This window comes from Bos taurus, chromosome 8 (assembly GCF_002263795.3).
Source record: "Bos taurus isolate L1 Dominette 01449 registration number 42190680 breed Hereford chromosome 8, ARS-UCD2.0, whole genome shotgun sequence".
Classification (NCBI taxonomy): domain Eukaryota; kingdom Metazoa; phylum Chordata; class Mammalia; order Artiodactyla; family Bovidae; genus Bos; species Bos taurus.
Window position 1 is genome coordinate 85,815,334 of NC_037335.1, and position 14,330 is coordinate 85,829,663.

At 38.9% G+C, this 14,330-nt stretch overlaps 1 protein-coding gene across 1 annotated transcript in view; it reads left to right on the forward strand.

The window, feature by feature from the left end:
• The window catches only part of SPTLC1 (serine palmitoyltransferase long chain base subunit 1), a 65,697-nt gene that overhangs the window by 34,944 nt on the left and 16,423 nt on the right, over positions 1-14,330 (forward strand). The window contains exons 7-8 of the mRNA NM_001034749.1: positions 8,050-8,179; positions 11,459-11,548. Coding sequence (NP_001029921.1) covers positions 8,050-8,179; positions 11,459-11,548 — 220 coding nt within the window. The remainder of the gene's footprint in view (positions 1-8,049; positions 8,180-11,458; positions 11,549-14,330) is intronic.

A 14,330-nucleotide genomic window follows, 5' to 3' on the forward strand; every position in this document is an offset into this window, starting at 1 on the left:
GCCATCTCATCCTCTGTCGTCCCTTCTCCTCCTGCCCCCAATCCCTCCCAGCATCAGAGTCTTTTCCAGTGAGTCAGCTCTTCGCATGAGGTGGCCAAAGTACAAATGTCTGGAAGCCCATTTCCTTCCTGACTGGTAATTTTTGTCTATTCTCTTTTTTGTCATTTTTGCTAGAGATTTGTCAATTCTATTGATCTTTAAAAAAAAAAAATCAACTCTGTTTCATAGAATTTTTTTGTACAGTGTATTTTTGTTTTCATTTCTGCTAATTTCTGGTGTATTTCTTGTCTCCTCATTTTCAGTTTATCTTATTCTAGGTTCTTGAAGTGGGAGCTTCAATTACTAATTTGAGGCTTTTCTTTTTTTCTAATGTGTTAGTGTTATGAATTTACCTAATCATGCTATAGTTGTGTTCCATGAATTTGATGTGTTTATTTTCATTTTCATGTAGTTCCTTGGATTTTATTTTCCTTAATACTCTCTTTGACCCATAGGTTATGCAGAAGTGTGTTGTTTAGTTTCCAAACCTTTGGAAAATGTAAATGTGTTAGTTTTGTGGCCTGTGATATGGTCTTTCTTGGAATATATTCCATGAGTTCAGTTCAGTTCAGTCACTCAGTTGTGTCCGACTCTTTGCGACCCCATGAATTGCAGCACGCCAGGCCTCTCTGTCCATCACCAACTCCCGGAGTTCACCCAAACTCGCGTCCATTGAGTCTGTGATGCCATCCAGCCGTCTCATCCTCTGTCACCCTCCTCTCCTCCTGCCCCCAATCCCTCCCAGCATCAGAGTCTTTTCCAGTGAGTCAACTTTTCGCATGAGATGGCCAAAGTATTGGAGTTTCAGCTTTAGCATCAGTCCTTCCAAAGAACACCCAGGACTCATCTCCTTTAGAATGGACTGGTTGGATCTCCTTGCAGTCCAAGGAACTCTCAAGAGTCTTCTCCAGCACCACAGTTCAATTCTTCAGCACTCAGCTTTCTTGACAGTCCAACTCTCACATCCATACATGACCACTGGAAAAACCATAGCCTTGACTAGATGGACCTTTGTTGGCGAAGTAATGTCTCTGCTTTTGAATATCCTCTCTAGGTTGGTTATAACTTTCCTTCCAAGGAGTAAGCGTCTTTTAGTTTCATGGCTGCAGTCACCATCTGCAGTGATTGTGGAGCCCCCCAAAATAAAGTCTGACACTGTTTCCACTGTTTCCCCATTTGTTTCCCATGAAGTGATGGGACCAGATGTTTCTGCCATAAGGGTGGTATCATCTGCATATCTGAGGTTATTGATATTTCTCCCAGTAATCTGGATTCCAGCTGTGCTTCTTCCAGCCCAGCATTTCTCATGATGTACTCTGCATACAAGTTAAATAAGCAGGGTGACAATATACAGCCTTGACATACTCCTTTTCCTATTTGGAACCAGTCTGTTGTTCCATGTCCAGTTCTGATTGTTGCTTCCTGACCTGCATACAGGTTTTCAAGAGGCAGGTCAGGTGGTCTGGTATTGCCATCTCTTTCAGAATTTTCCACAGTTTATTGTGATCCACACAGTCAAAGGCTTTGGCATAGTCAATAAAGCAGAAATAGATGTTTTTCTGGAACTCTCTTGCTTTTTCCATGATCCGGTGGATGTTGGCAGTTTGATCTCTGGTTCCTCTGCCTTTTCTAAAACCAGCTTGAACATCTGGAAGTTCACGGTTCACGTATTGCTGAAACCTAGTTTGGAGAATTTTGAGCATTACTTTACTGGCGTGTGAGATGAGTGCAATTGTGTGGTAGTTTGAGCATTCTTTGGCATTGCCTTTCTTTGTGATTGGAATGAAAACTGACCTTTTCCAGTCCTGTGGCCACTGCTGAGTTTTCCAAATTTGCTGTCATATCGAGTGCAGCACTTTCATCATCTTTCAGGATTGAAATAGCTCAACTGGAATTCCATCACCTCCACTAGCTTTGTTCATAGTGATGCTTTCTAAGGCCTGCTTGACTTCACATTCCAGGATGTCTGGCTCTAGGTGAGTGATCACACCATTGTGATTATCTGGGTCGTGAAGATCTTTTTTGTACAGTTCTTCTATGTATTCCTGCCACCTCTTCTTAATATCTTCTGCTTCTGTTAGGTCCATACCATTTCTGTCCTTTATCTTTGCATGAAATGTTCCCTTGGTAGCTCTAATTTTCTTGAAGAGATCTCTAGTCTTTCCCTTTCTGTTGTTTTCCTCTATTTCTTTGCTTTGATCACTGAGGAAGGCTTTCTTATCTCTTCTTGTGACATTGTACAAGAGACAGGGAACAAGACCATCCCCATGGAAAAGAAATGCAAAAAAGCAAAATGGCTGTCTGGGGAGGCCTTACAAATAGCTGTGAAAAGAAGAGAAGTGAAAAGCAAAGGAGAAAAGGAAAGATATAAGTATTTGAATATGTTCCATAGTCACTTTAAAAAAGAATGTTTTGGCAAATACAGAGAAAATCCCGTATGAGGACAACAGTGAGAACGCGTCACTTCGTGACAGGACATGTGATTAATTTCCTTCCTTACGCATTTCGGTTTTTCATATGATAGTATTCAGTGATCAAATGTTGTACTGATCATTATTTGTTGAAAGTCAGTGATACACAAATTAAAACCAAAAGAAACCACACAAAAGATTTATTTGCCACTTCTATCTTACAATCCACTCAGAGAGAGAGGTAGTTTTACATGTCAACTTCCTAAGATATATTTCTATATATCATAGTTTTAGTGAAACAAAGAGTAATTTCCATGAAATTTTATTTACCTTTTGAGGAAAATTATTTTTCTCCATTATCATTAAATGTGCTGTGCTATGCTTAGTTGCTCAGTCGTGTCTGACTCTTTGTGACCCTGTGGACTATAGCCTGCCAGTCTCCTCTGTCCATGTGGATTCTCCACGTAAGAATACTGGAGTGGTTGCCGTGCCTTCCTCCAGGGATCATTCCAACCCAGGGATCGAACCCAGGTCTCCCACCTGGCAGGTGGATTCTTTACCATCTGAGTCACCAGGGAAGCCCTGTCATTAAATAGGAAAACAATATTCTGCTGAATGGAGTATTCTGTAAATGACAATTAAATCTTCCTGATTGGTGTTATTGAGTTCTTCTGTATCCTTGCTGATTTTCTGTTTGGTAGTTCTGTCAAACTACTAGTGCTACAGGTCTATCAAACTGTTGTTGTTTGTCTATTTCTTCTTTCATTTTTATCATTTTTTGTTTCTTACCTTTTGTAAGCTCTGTTACTTGGTACATGTTTAGGATAAGTTTTCTTGACTAATTAATACTTTTTATTATTATATAATGGCTCAACAGTAAGTTAGAACTGGACATGGAACAACAGACTGGTTCCAGATAGGAAAAGGAGAACATCAAGGCTGTGTATTGTCACCCTGCTTATTTAACTTATATGCAGAGGACATCATGAGAAATGCTGGGCTGGATGAAACACAAGCTGGGTTCAAGATTGCCAGGAGAAATATCAATAACCTCAGATATGCAGATAATACAACCCTTATGGCAGAAGGAAAAGAAGAACTAAAGAGCCTCTTGATGAAAGTGAAAGAGGAGAGTGAAAAAGTTGGCTTAAAACTCAGTATTCAGAAAACTAAGATCATGGTAGCCAGTTCCCATCCCTTCATGGCAAATAGTTGGGGAGACAGTGGAAACAGTGAAAGACTTTTTTGGGGCTCCAAAATTTCACTGCAGATGGTGACTGCAGCCATGAAATTAAAAGATGCTTGCTCCTTGGAAGAAAAGTTATGACCAACCTAGACAGCATATTAAAAAGCAAAGACATTTCTTTGCCAACAGAGGTCCGTCTAGTCAAAGCTATGGTTTTTCCGGTAGTCATGTATGGATGTGAGAGTTGGACTATAAAGAAAGCTGAGCACCAAAGAATTAATGCTTTTGAACTGTGCTGTTGGAGAAGACTCCTGAGTATCCCTTGGACTGCAAGGAGATCCAACCAGTCCATTCTAAAGGAAATCAGTCCTGAATGTTCATTGGAAGGACTGATGCTGAAGCTGAAACTCCAATACTTTGGCCACCTCATGCGAAGAACTGACTCATTAGAAAAGACCCTGATGCTGGGAAAGATTGAGGGCAGGAGGAGAAGGAGACGACAGAGGATGAGATGGTTGGATGGCATCACTGATTCAATGGACATGAGTCTGAGTGAACTCTGGGAGTTGGTGATGGACAGGGAGGCCTGGTATGGTGTAGTCCATGGGGTTGCAGGAGTCAGACATGACTAAGCAACTGAACTGAACTGAATGACTTTCTCTGTCTCTGATAATTTTCTTTGTTCCAGAGTTGTCTTTATCAGTTAATAACACAGGCACTCTGCTTCCCTTTTGAAAGTTTTGTGTGGTGGATTTATTGTATGTAATAAATATGTTCACTGCCTGTATTATTATATATAACATACATACATATTCCCTTACTACCTACCTATCTCATTACATCTGAAGGCAATTTCTTATAGGCAGTATGTTTAATCCTCTGTGCCAGTCTCTGTCTTTAAATTGTATATTTAAGCCATTTACATTTAATGTAATCATTGGTATATGAGAGCTTATTGTTCGGTTGCTGAGTTGTGTCAACTCTGCAGCCTCATGGACTGCAGCATGCCTGGTTTCCCTGTCCTTCACTATCTCATGGAGTTTGCTCAGGTTAATGTCCATTGAATGGGTAATGCTATCTAACCATCTGAGAGCTTAGATCTACCAATTTTTATTTTTCATTTTTTACTTGTTCTGTTTGTTTTTTGTTTTCCTTTTTCTTTTTCCTGCCTTTCTCAGGGTTAATTGAATGTCTTTGGGAGTTCCATTTTTATTTATCTTGTTTATATAATACAATCACATATCTTTTTTTTATAATACAGTTGTTTTAAGTATTTCTTGTAAACACCTTGAGAACCACATGAGATAGTGTTATAATTTTTACTTGAACCATCCAAAAATAATTTAGAAAACTCATGAGAAGAAAAGCCTACTGTGTGTGTTCATACTTTTTACTTTGTTCTTTCTTCCTTCATCAGAATGTACAGTTATTTTATTTTATTTATTTATTATTTCTATGTGGAGAGCTTTCCCTAGCTATTCATTTAGGGGAGGCCCGCTTGAGAAAAATTCTCATAGTTTTTTCCAACTGAGAATGGCATCTTCTCTTCATTAGCAAAGAATATTTTGCCTAGTTTTGGATTCTTGGTTGCCAGTCTTTTCTTTCAGTATCTGAAATACATTGTGGCGCTCTGTTCTGGTTTATGATGAGAAATGTACTGCCACTCAACTTTCTTTTATATCTAAGACGTCATTTTTTGCATGCTGTTTTCAAGAATTTTTTGTTTGTCACTAGTTTTCAGAAATTTGACTAAAATTGTATTGGCATTTATATGCTTGGGTTCACCTGCAAGAATTTCACTCAGCTTCTTTAATCTGTTGGGTTAAGCCTCTTGCCAAAGTTGGGACTTTTTTCAGCTATTATTTATTTAAGTACCTATTTGGTTCTCTTCTTTGGAACTCCGCAGAGTTGAATGTTGCATATTTTACTGTGGTCTCACAGGTCCCTGAGACTCTGTTCTTTTCTTGCCAGTCTGTTTTCTCTTTGCTATCTACATTGACTTGATTTCTTCTGTTCTGTATTTTTAGCTTTCTGATTTTGAGCTCATCCACTATGCTTTTTCTCTTGACTATTTTGTTTTTCAATTCTAACATCTCCACAGGATTATTTATTTCTTCCCTCTCTCTGCTGAGACTTCCTGTTTCTTCATTTGTTTCAAGCATGTTGGTAATTACTCATTGAAGCATTTTCATTGTGACTGCTCTGAATCATTGACACATAATCCTGACAGCTTTGTCATCTCAGTACCTATACTAGTTGATTTTTTTTCCATTGTTTGATGTTTTTTGGTTCTTGGTATGACAACATTTTCATATTATGCTGTTATAGTTTATGCTTTATTTAAATGTTCTAATTGTTTCTCTGACAGTCTTCCAACAGGGGCAGGGGGCACTGCTGCCTCATTACTGCCAGATGGAAATACAAGTCCAGGGTCTCCACTGGGCCTCCATTGACACTGACATGGGGTTATTTTCATTTCTGCTGGTTGTTGATGAGAGTCCTACTTTTCTCTGAGCCTCCCCTGACATACCCTAAGCATAGAGAGGGGAGAGTGCCTCTCATGCAAGAGGGTTGGAAGTTGGGTCTCCACATGGTCTTCACAGTGGGAGCCACTTGTTACTATCCAGTAGGGATACATACAAGTCCTGGTTGTCTTCTGTGACAACTCCGTTGGGGGTGTTGGGGAGCCTTGTTATGGCCCTGTAAAGGCTAGAGTCTAGGTTCCCCCTGAGCCTTTGCTGATGTGGAGGGGACAGGCCCAGGTTGTTCTTGATTTGGCTGCAATAGAGACATTATTGGGCTTCCTTGGTGGCTCAGAAGGTAAAGAATCCACCTGCAGTATGAGTGACCTGGCTTTGATTCCTGGTTTGGGAAGATCCCCTGGAGGAGGGCATGGCAACCTGTTCCAGTATTCTTGCCTGAAGAATCCCTATGGACAGAGGAGCTTGGCAGGCTACAGTCCATGGGTTTGCAAAGAGTCGGACATGACTGAGTGACTAAGAACACACACAGACATTATCATTTGCTGAGCTGCCCCCTTTCCTGTCCTTGGCTACAGAGAGCAGACTTTTGTCAGACCTTTTTTGTCTATGCCTGTTGGCATTTCCAGTTTGCCTGCTGCATCAGTTCCAAATCAGGAAAATCCAGGAACTTGTTTCATGTCATTTTTTTTTTAATTTATTTATTTTCATTGGAGGCTAATTACTTTACAATGCTGTAGTGGTTTTTGCCATACTTGACATGAATCTGCCACGGGTGTACATGTGTTCCCCATCCTGAACCCCCCTCCCACCTCCCTCCCCATCCTATCCCTCTGGGTCATCCCAGTGCACCAGCTCTGAGCACCCTGTCTCATGTATCAAACCTGGACTGGCAATCTGATTCACATATGATAATATACATGTTTCAATGCTATTCTCTCAGATCATCCCACCCTCGCCTTCTCCCACAGAGTCCAAAAGACTCTTCTGTACGTCTGTGTCTCTTTTGCGGTCTCGCATACAGGGTTACCATTACCATCTTTCTAAATTCCATATATATGCGTTAGTATACTGTATTGGTGTTTTTCGTTCTGACTGACTTCACTCTGTATAATCGGCTCCAGTTTCATCCTCCTCATTAGAACTGATTCAAATGCATTCTTTTTAATGGCTGAGTAATACTCCATTGTGTATATGTACCACTGCTTTCTTGTCCATGTCATTTCTTACATCCCTTGCTTGTGTGCTTTTTCTTATTTTTCAGTATTGTTTTATATTTGTTTTATATACAATGTCAAGGATTTTTGCTTTTACCCAGAGAGAAAAATAGGAAAAATTAATAATGTCTTTCTCCCCAGAAGTAGAAGTCTTGTTTGAAGTTTTAAATAATACACTTAATTTAAAAACTATATTCCAAAAAAAAAAAAAAAAAAAACTATATTCCACCCTCTCACCACAAATAACTCAATTTGGGAGATCGTACTGAAGTTTAATCTATATGACTCAGCATTCTCCCCTGGGTTATATAGAGTCAACAGTCCAGTATTCATTTTCATGGCAAAGTAATGGCAGAGTGGTGGCCAGTCAAATCAGAGATGTTATTGATGATAAGATACATCAATGTTTCATTTAGTTTTCAGAATGAGAAAATTACTGTGAATATCCATACAGTAAGATGCATGCTGATTTTTCAAAGAGCAAAATATGGCAAGAGTATGGTTCTTGGAACAGAATCAGTATGGTAGTTAGGTGGAAAGACTTGGCAGAGTGAAGTGCAAACAATGATGTATTAATGTTCAAACGTATTTTATCTATTTACCCTCTTCAGTTTAACAAGTGGATGTTGGTCAAGTTATAAAAACAAGCATTCCTTTTCTGAGAATGTTGACAAGACTCTTTAAACCCCATTCTGGTGGGTCTGTCTTTCTTTCAGAGATAAAGCTGCCTGCTTTGCTATTCAGAAGGGATTACAGGCATCACGTAGTGACATTAAGGTGTTTAACCATAATGATATGGACGACCTGGAGCGACTACTAAAAGAACAAGAGATTGAAGATCAAAAGGTATGATTCTTTTGAAGAAAATGATACAGTTCTTTAGTACTTTCTAACCAGCTAAAGTATAAATGAAATGGTAATTTGTAATGAAAACTTGGCTGTGGATCACATTTGGGTAATAAATAAAAGTGTTCTTGCTTATTAAATGTACCTCAGGTTAGAAAGCCAAGTCTGATAGTAATTGCCTCATCATTGTCATCATTATATGTGGCAAATTTGGAAAAACGGTATCTAGGCAGCTTTCTAAAAAGAGAAAAAGAAAAACAGCATGCACTTTGGAGATGGAGGAATATATACTCAACTCTACAGAAATAACACCAGATTTCATTACAGTGTTAACAGGATATACCTAGTGAATTCAAAACACACTTATTCATATCAAAATAAATCATGTATCAGTCCACTGGAAAAAACAGTGGCAGCGTATCTTAATCTATGAATTTATGTGAGACTTCTGACCCCAGCCTCATCCCAGAGCTCTGAGCCACTGCTTCCTATGGGAAGCAACTGCCTCAAGCATGGTTTCCTTCCCTCCTGCAGGCTGTTTACACTTCTCAAGCACCTGCGTAGGTCCTTGGGGCAGGGAGGGAATTGGGGGAGTGGAACTTGCTCCTTATTGTTCTGATAAAGGAGGAAATAGAGGAAATGTATTCAAAGCATCACCGTTAGAATTAGCATTTATTTGCCCCTGACAACAGGGATGGAGAAGGTAGTTCTGGTCTGTGGTTCTGCAGTGGGAACCACTGTATGTAGATGTACTAATAACCTGGTCACCAGATTCGTGGTTTGAAACACCACTTTCAAGTGGACTTTTCCACTGCAACTCATCCATTGCTAGAGTAACTGATAAAGATGCTCATCACATTCTTAATTTTGTGTTAATTCCCATTTTTCTAGACACTTGTTTTATTTCTTTTGGATTCAGTTGTCTTTGTTTAGGTGATAGTCTAGGAGCAGCACTACATGATCATACACATTCTTGTGGTGAATATGCATAGATTCTGCTCTTCTGCTATTCTGCGATAGATGTGCTATAAGCTGTGTTTTATAATTATACAATTTAGAAAAATCTATAGATGTTAGGGAACAGCTTAAAATTGAGACCATACCACCTATGAATTCTTTCTACAAATTGTAAAATGATGCCCCTTATTATGATTTAGTATTAGAATGCTACCATATTGAAGAACGCTGCCGTAGAAAGTATGACCAATGAACTGGTCTGCTGTGGAGTTATTTTGCCAAGTTAACATTGTACAAATTTGGAAGACCACATACTCAAGTTTTGTGTGTATGTATTTTATAAGATTTACAATCTGTGGAACTTTTTTAAAGTGAATAACCAGGAATTATCTTAAAATTTATTTCCATTTTATAGTTTTTACCTTTTTACTAATTAATTCTACCATATTTTCCTGCCGAGAGTAAGCTTTCTAAATTACTTTACATTTTGATTTTTAGAAATAAATACTTTAAAATTTTATTTTAATATTTAAATTTTTATATATTTTCTATTTAGGTGCTTGTTTTTACTTTGAAAGTGAGTTAAAATATTGCCGTTTAGTCTGGATTTGGATCAAACTTTTTTTGTCAAAAATTTCCCAACTTATTGGGGTTCATATTTTTTTTCATTCCTTTTCTTATGGAGTTCTCGTATCCCATATTAATCCTTCTTTAAGAAAAAAAAAAGACAGTAGATTAAAAACAGCAGTTCACAGAAATACAAACAACTGAGCAAATAAAACATAGTCTGACCTCACTAACAATTACAGAAATTAGGGTAAAGGTTTTTGCCTGTCCAATTAGGGAAAACTTTTATGGTAGTAATCAGTGCCACACTGATGTATGTGATGATACAAAGGGTCTTCCTATAGCTCTGATGAGAGTTTCAGTTGTGACAGCCTTTCTAGAGGATAAATGGGCGCATATATTCTAGGATTCTTAAATACCTGTATCCTCTGGAGTTCTATCTTTAGAAGATAAGATAATCAGAAATGGTGTCAAAGATCAGTGGGGTGTGGAAAGGCATGTGTTATTTGAAAAAGTCCCTCCACTGCACCACCTTTGAACATCACTGGATGAAGCCATAGTCAGTTTCACTTGACTCAGTTTTGAGAAATAAGAAAGGTAAAGGTTTCATTTGTTTTTTGGTTGACAAGGGAGATCAAGGTTTGTCTGTTTTTTAACTTTTTATTATTGAAAGATCTGGCACATTCAGAAGAAATAGTAGTAGAGTGAAGCTCCCTGTGCCCTTCTCTCAGCTCTGTTTTCAAAATTCTGTCATTCTTGTGTCATCTGAACCTTCACCTAACTTCCCACCCCATCTCTGTGAAGATGATGATTGTCATCATCATTATAGTTCTTCTTACTTTAGGTAAAATTTACAGACACTGAAATACATAAATCCTAGTCATACAGTTTTGACCAGTGGTTATTACCTATGTATGGAGTTCTCTGGTGGCTCAGACGGTAAAGCAGCTGTCTACAATGCAGGAGACCTGGGTTCCATCCCTGGGTCGGGAAGATCCACTGGAGAAGGCAGTGGCAACCCACTCCGGTACTCTCGCCTGGAAAATCCCATGGACAGAAGAGCCTGGTAGGCTGCAGTCCATGGGGTCGCAAAGAGTCGGACACGACAGAGTGACTTCACTTTCACTATGCCTATGTAGCCCAGGTGTCCTGACCCCTGTCACGACGTAAAACATCCACTTCTCCCCCGGAAGATTGCCCTGGGTCCCTTCCCAGTCATTCTGGGCTTGGAGGGTTGTGTTTTTGTTTTAATTTTCTCAGATTCTAAACAGTTTGTATTTGTGGGTGAGGCCTCCTCTTTGGCTGAGTGAGTGAGTGAAGTTGCTCAGTCGTGTCCGACTCTTTGTGACCCCATGGACTGTACCCCACCAGGCTCCTCCATCCATGGGATTCTCCAGGCAAGAACACTGGAGTGGGTTGCCATTTCCTTCTCCAGGAGATCTTCCCAACCCAGGGATTGAACCCAGGTCTCCCGCATTGTGGCAGATGCTTTAACCTCTGAGCCACCAGGGAAGCCCTGAAGGATTGTATATGAAGCCCTCATTGGCTATGTGACCTGAAAACATACCTAGGAGAAGAAAGCACTGTTTTTCATCTCATAGTAACAGGATTGCAAACCTTAAACTTGAAATTAATTTAGTCTATTTATTTATCTTGGTGAATACATCTTGTAATGTGAAAGTGCTAGAAAGCACCTAACAGATTTTTATATTTGGAGTTACTAAAGTTTAAAATGTCTGTTTTTTTCTTTTAAAGAATCCTCGCAAGGCTCGTGTAACTCGACGTTTCATTATAGTTGAAGGATTGTATATGAATACTGGAACTGTTTGCCCTCTTCCAGAATTGGTGAGCAACTATGTCTATTAATTATTTGAGAATTCAGACTATTTGGCAGTTATACCTTTTGTTGATGACCACTTTAAATGTATAACATCTACACTGCTTTGCTTAATAGATATCATAAGCACAATCTGATCATATTAGGGAAGTAGATTAACATAAATGCCAACCATGACATTTAAAGAGTAATCACGACTGAGTTTTTTAAAATCAACTTTATTGAAGTGTAATGGATACATAATAAAATACACTTACTTTAAGTGTGTGCTTTGATGTGTTCTGACAGGTGTACACCACTGTATCACCAGCACCACAGTCATGATATAGAACATTTCTGTCACTCCAGAGGATCCCTCAGGATCATTTCTTAAATGATTAATGATGTTGAGCCTCTTTTCTTGTGTTGGCTCGTTGTTGATCTTTGGAGAAATGTCTGTAGAAGCCTTTTGCCCAGTTTTAAATTGGATTGTCTTTTTTGTTAAGTTCTTTGTATATTCTGGATACTATACCCTTATCAGATAATGTGATTTGCAAATATTTTCTCTCATTCTGTAGATTGTCTTTCCATTTCTTTGATGGTGACCTATAATGCACAAAGGTCTTTAATTTTGGCACAGTCCAATTTATCTAACTTTTTCTTCTTACTTGTCTTTGTATATTCTGTGAGAGAGGGGTTCAACTTCATTCTTTTGGATGTGATTATCTGTTTGTCCCTCTACCATTTGTTGAAGAAGCTATTATTTTCCCATTGAATGGTCTTGGCACCTTTGTCAAAATCATCTGACTGTAAATATATGGGTTCCTTTCTGGACTCTCAGTTCTATTCCATTTGTCTGTCTAGCCTTATGTGAGAACCATGCTTAATTGCTTAATTCATGTAGCTTTGTGGTAAGCTTTGAAATCAAGACATGTGAGTTCTCCATATTTGTTCTTTTTCAAGATTCTTTTGGTTATTTGGAGTACCTTGAGATTCCATTTAAATGTTAAATTCAGCTTTTCTATTTCTGTAAAAAATGCCATTGAGATTTTTTTATAGGGGTTGTATTGAATATTTAGATTGCTCTTGGAAGTATTATGATCTTAATGATAGTTCAGTTCAGTTCAGTTGCTCAGTCCTGTCCGACTCTTTGCGACCCCATGAATCGCAGCACACCAGGCCTCCCTGTCCATCACCAACTCCCGGAGTTCACTCAGACTCACGTCCATTGAGTCAGTGATGCCATCCAGCCATCTCATCCTCTGTCGTCCCCTTCTCCTCCTGCCCCCAATCCCTCCCAGCATCAGAGTCTTTTCCAATGAGTCAATATTTCACATGAGGTGGCCAACGTATTGGAGTTTCAGCTTTAGCATCACTCCTTCCAAAGAAATCCCAGGGCTGATCTCCTTCAGAATGGACTGGTTGGATCTCCTTGTAGTCCAAGGGACTCTCCAGAGTCTTCTCCAACACCACAGTTCAAAAGCGTCAATTCTTCGGTGCTCAGCTTTCTTCACAGTCCAACTCTCACATCCATACATGACCACTGGAAAAACCATAGCCTTGACTAGATGGACCTTTGTTGGCAAAGTAATATCTCTGCTTTTTAATATGCTATCTAGGTTGGTCATAACTTTCCTTCCAAGGAGTAAGCGTCTTTTAATTTCATGGCTGCAGTCACCATCTGCAGTGATTGTGGAGCCCAAAAAAATAAAGTCTGACACTGTTTCCCCATCTATTTCCCATGAAGTGATGGGACTAGATGCCATGATCTTCGTTTTCTGAATGTTGAGCTTTAAGCCAACTTTTTCACTCTCCACTTTCACTTTCATCAAGAGGCTTTGTAGTTCCTCTTCACTTTCTGCCATAAGGGTGGTGTCATCTGCATATCTGAGGTGATTGATATTTCTCCCGGCAGTCTTGAGTCCAGCTTGTGTTTCTTCCAGCCCAGGGTTTCTCATGATGTACTCTGCATATAAGTTAAATAAACAGGGTGACAATATACAGCCTCGATGTACTCCTTTTCCTATTTGGAACCAGTCTGTTGTTCCATGTCCAGTTCTAACTGTTGCTTCCTGACCTGCATACAGATTTCTCAAGAGGCAGGTCAGGTGGTCTGGTATTCCCATCTCTTTCAGAATTTTCCACAGTTTATTGTGATCCACACAGTCAAAGGCTTTGAGTCTTTTCATTGATGAACAAGGAATGTGTTTCCATTTATTTTTATTTTCTTCAATTTCTCTCATTACTGTTTGTGGTTTTTTTTTTTTACTGTAAGGTCTTATCTCTCTTTGGTTAAATGTATCCCTAAGTATTTTATTCTTTTTGATGCTGTTATCGATGGGATTATTTTCTTAATTTCCTTTTTGAATTGTTCATTGCTGGTTACAGAAATACTATTGACTCTTGTGTATTGGTCTTGTACAACTTTTGCTGAACTTGTTTATTAGCTGAAATACTATTTTTGTGGATCTTATTCTATATTTAGGATTATGTCATCTGTGGACAGAGATAGGTTTACTTCTTCTTTCCAGTCTAGTTGTCTTCCTTTTCTTACCTTAATACTCTGGCTAGAACTTCCAGTACAGTGTTGACTATAAGTGGCACGAGTGTGTATCCTTGTCTCATTCCTAATCTTTAAGGGGAAGCTTTCAGGCCATCACCGTTGAATAGATTTTAGCTGTGGGTTTTCCATAAATGCCCTTAATCAAGTTGAGGAAGTTCCTCCTTTTTCTAATTTGTTGAGCGCTTTTCTCATACGAGATTTGGGTTTTGTCAGATGCTTTTTCTGCATCAGTTAAGTTAATCATGTAA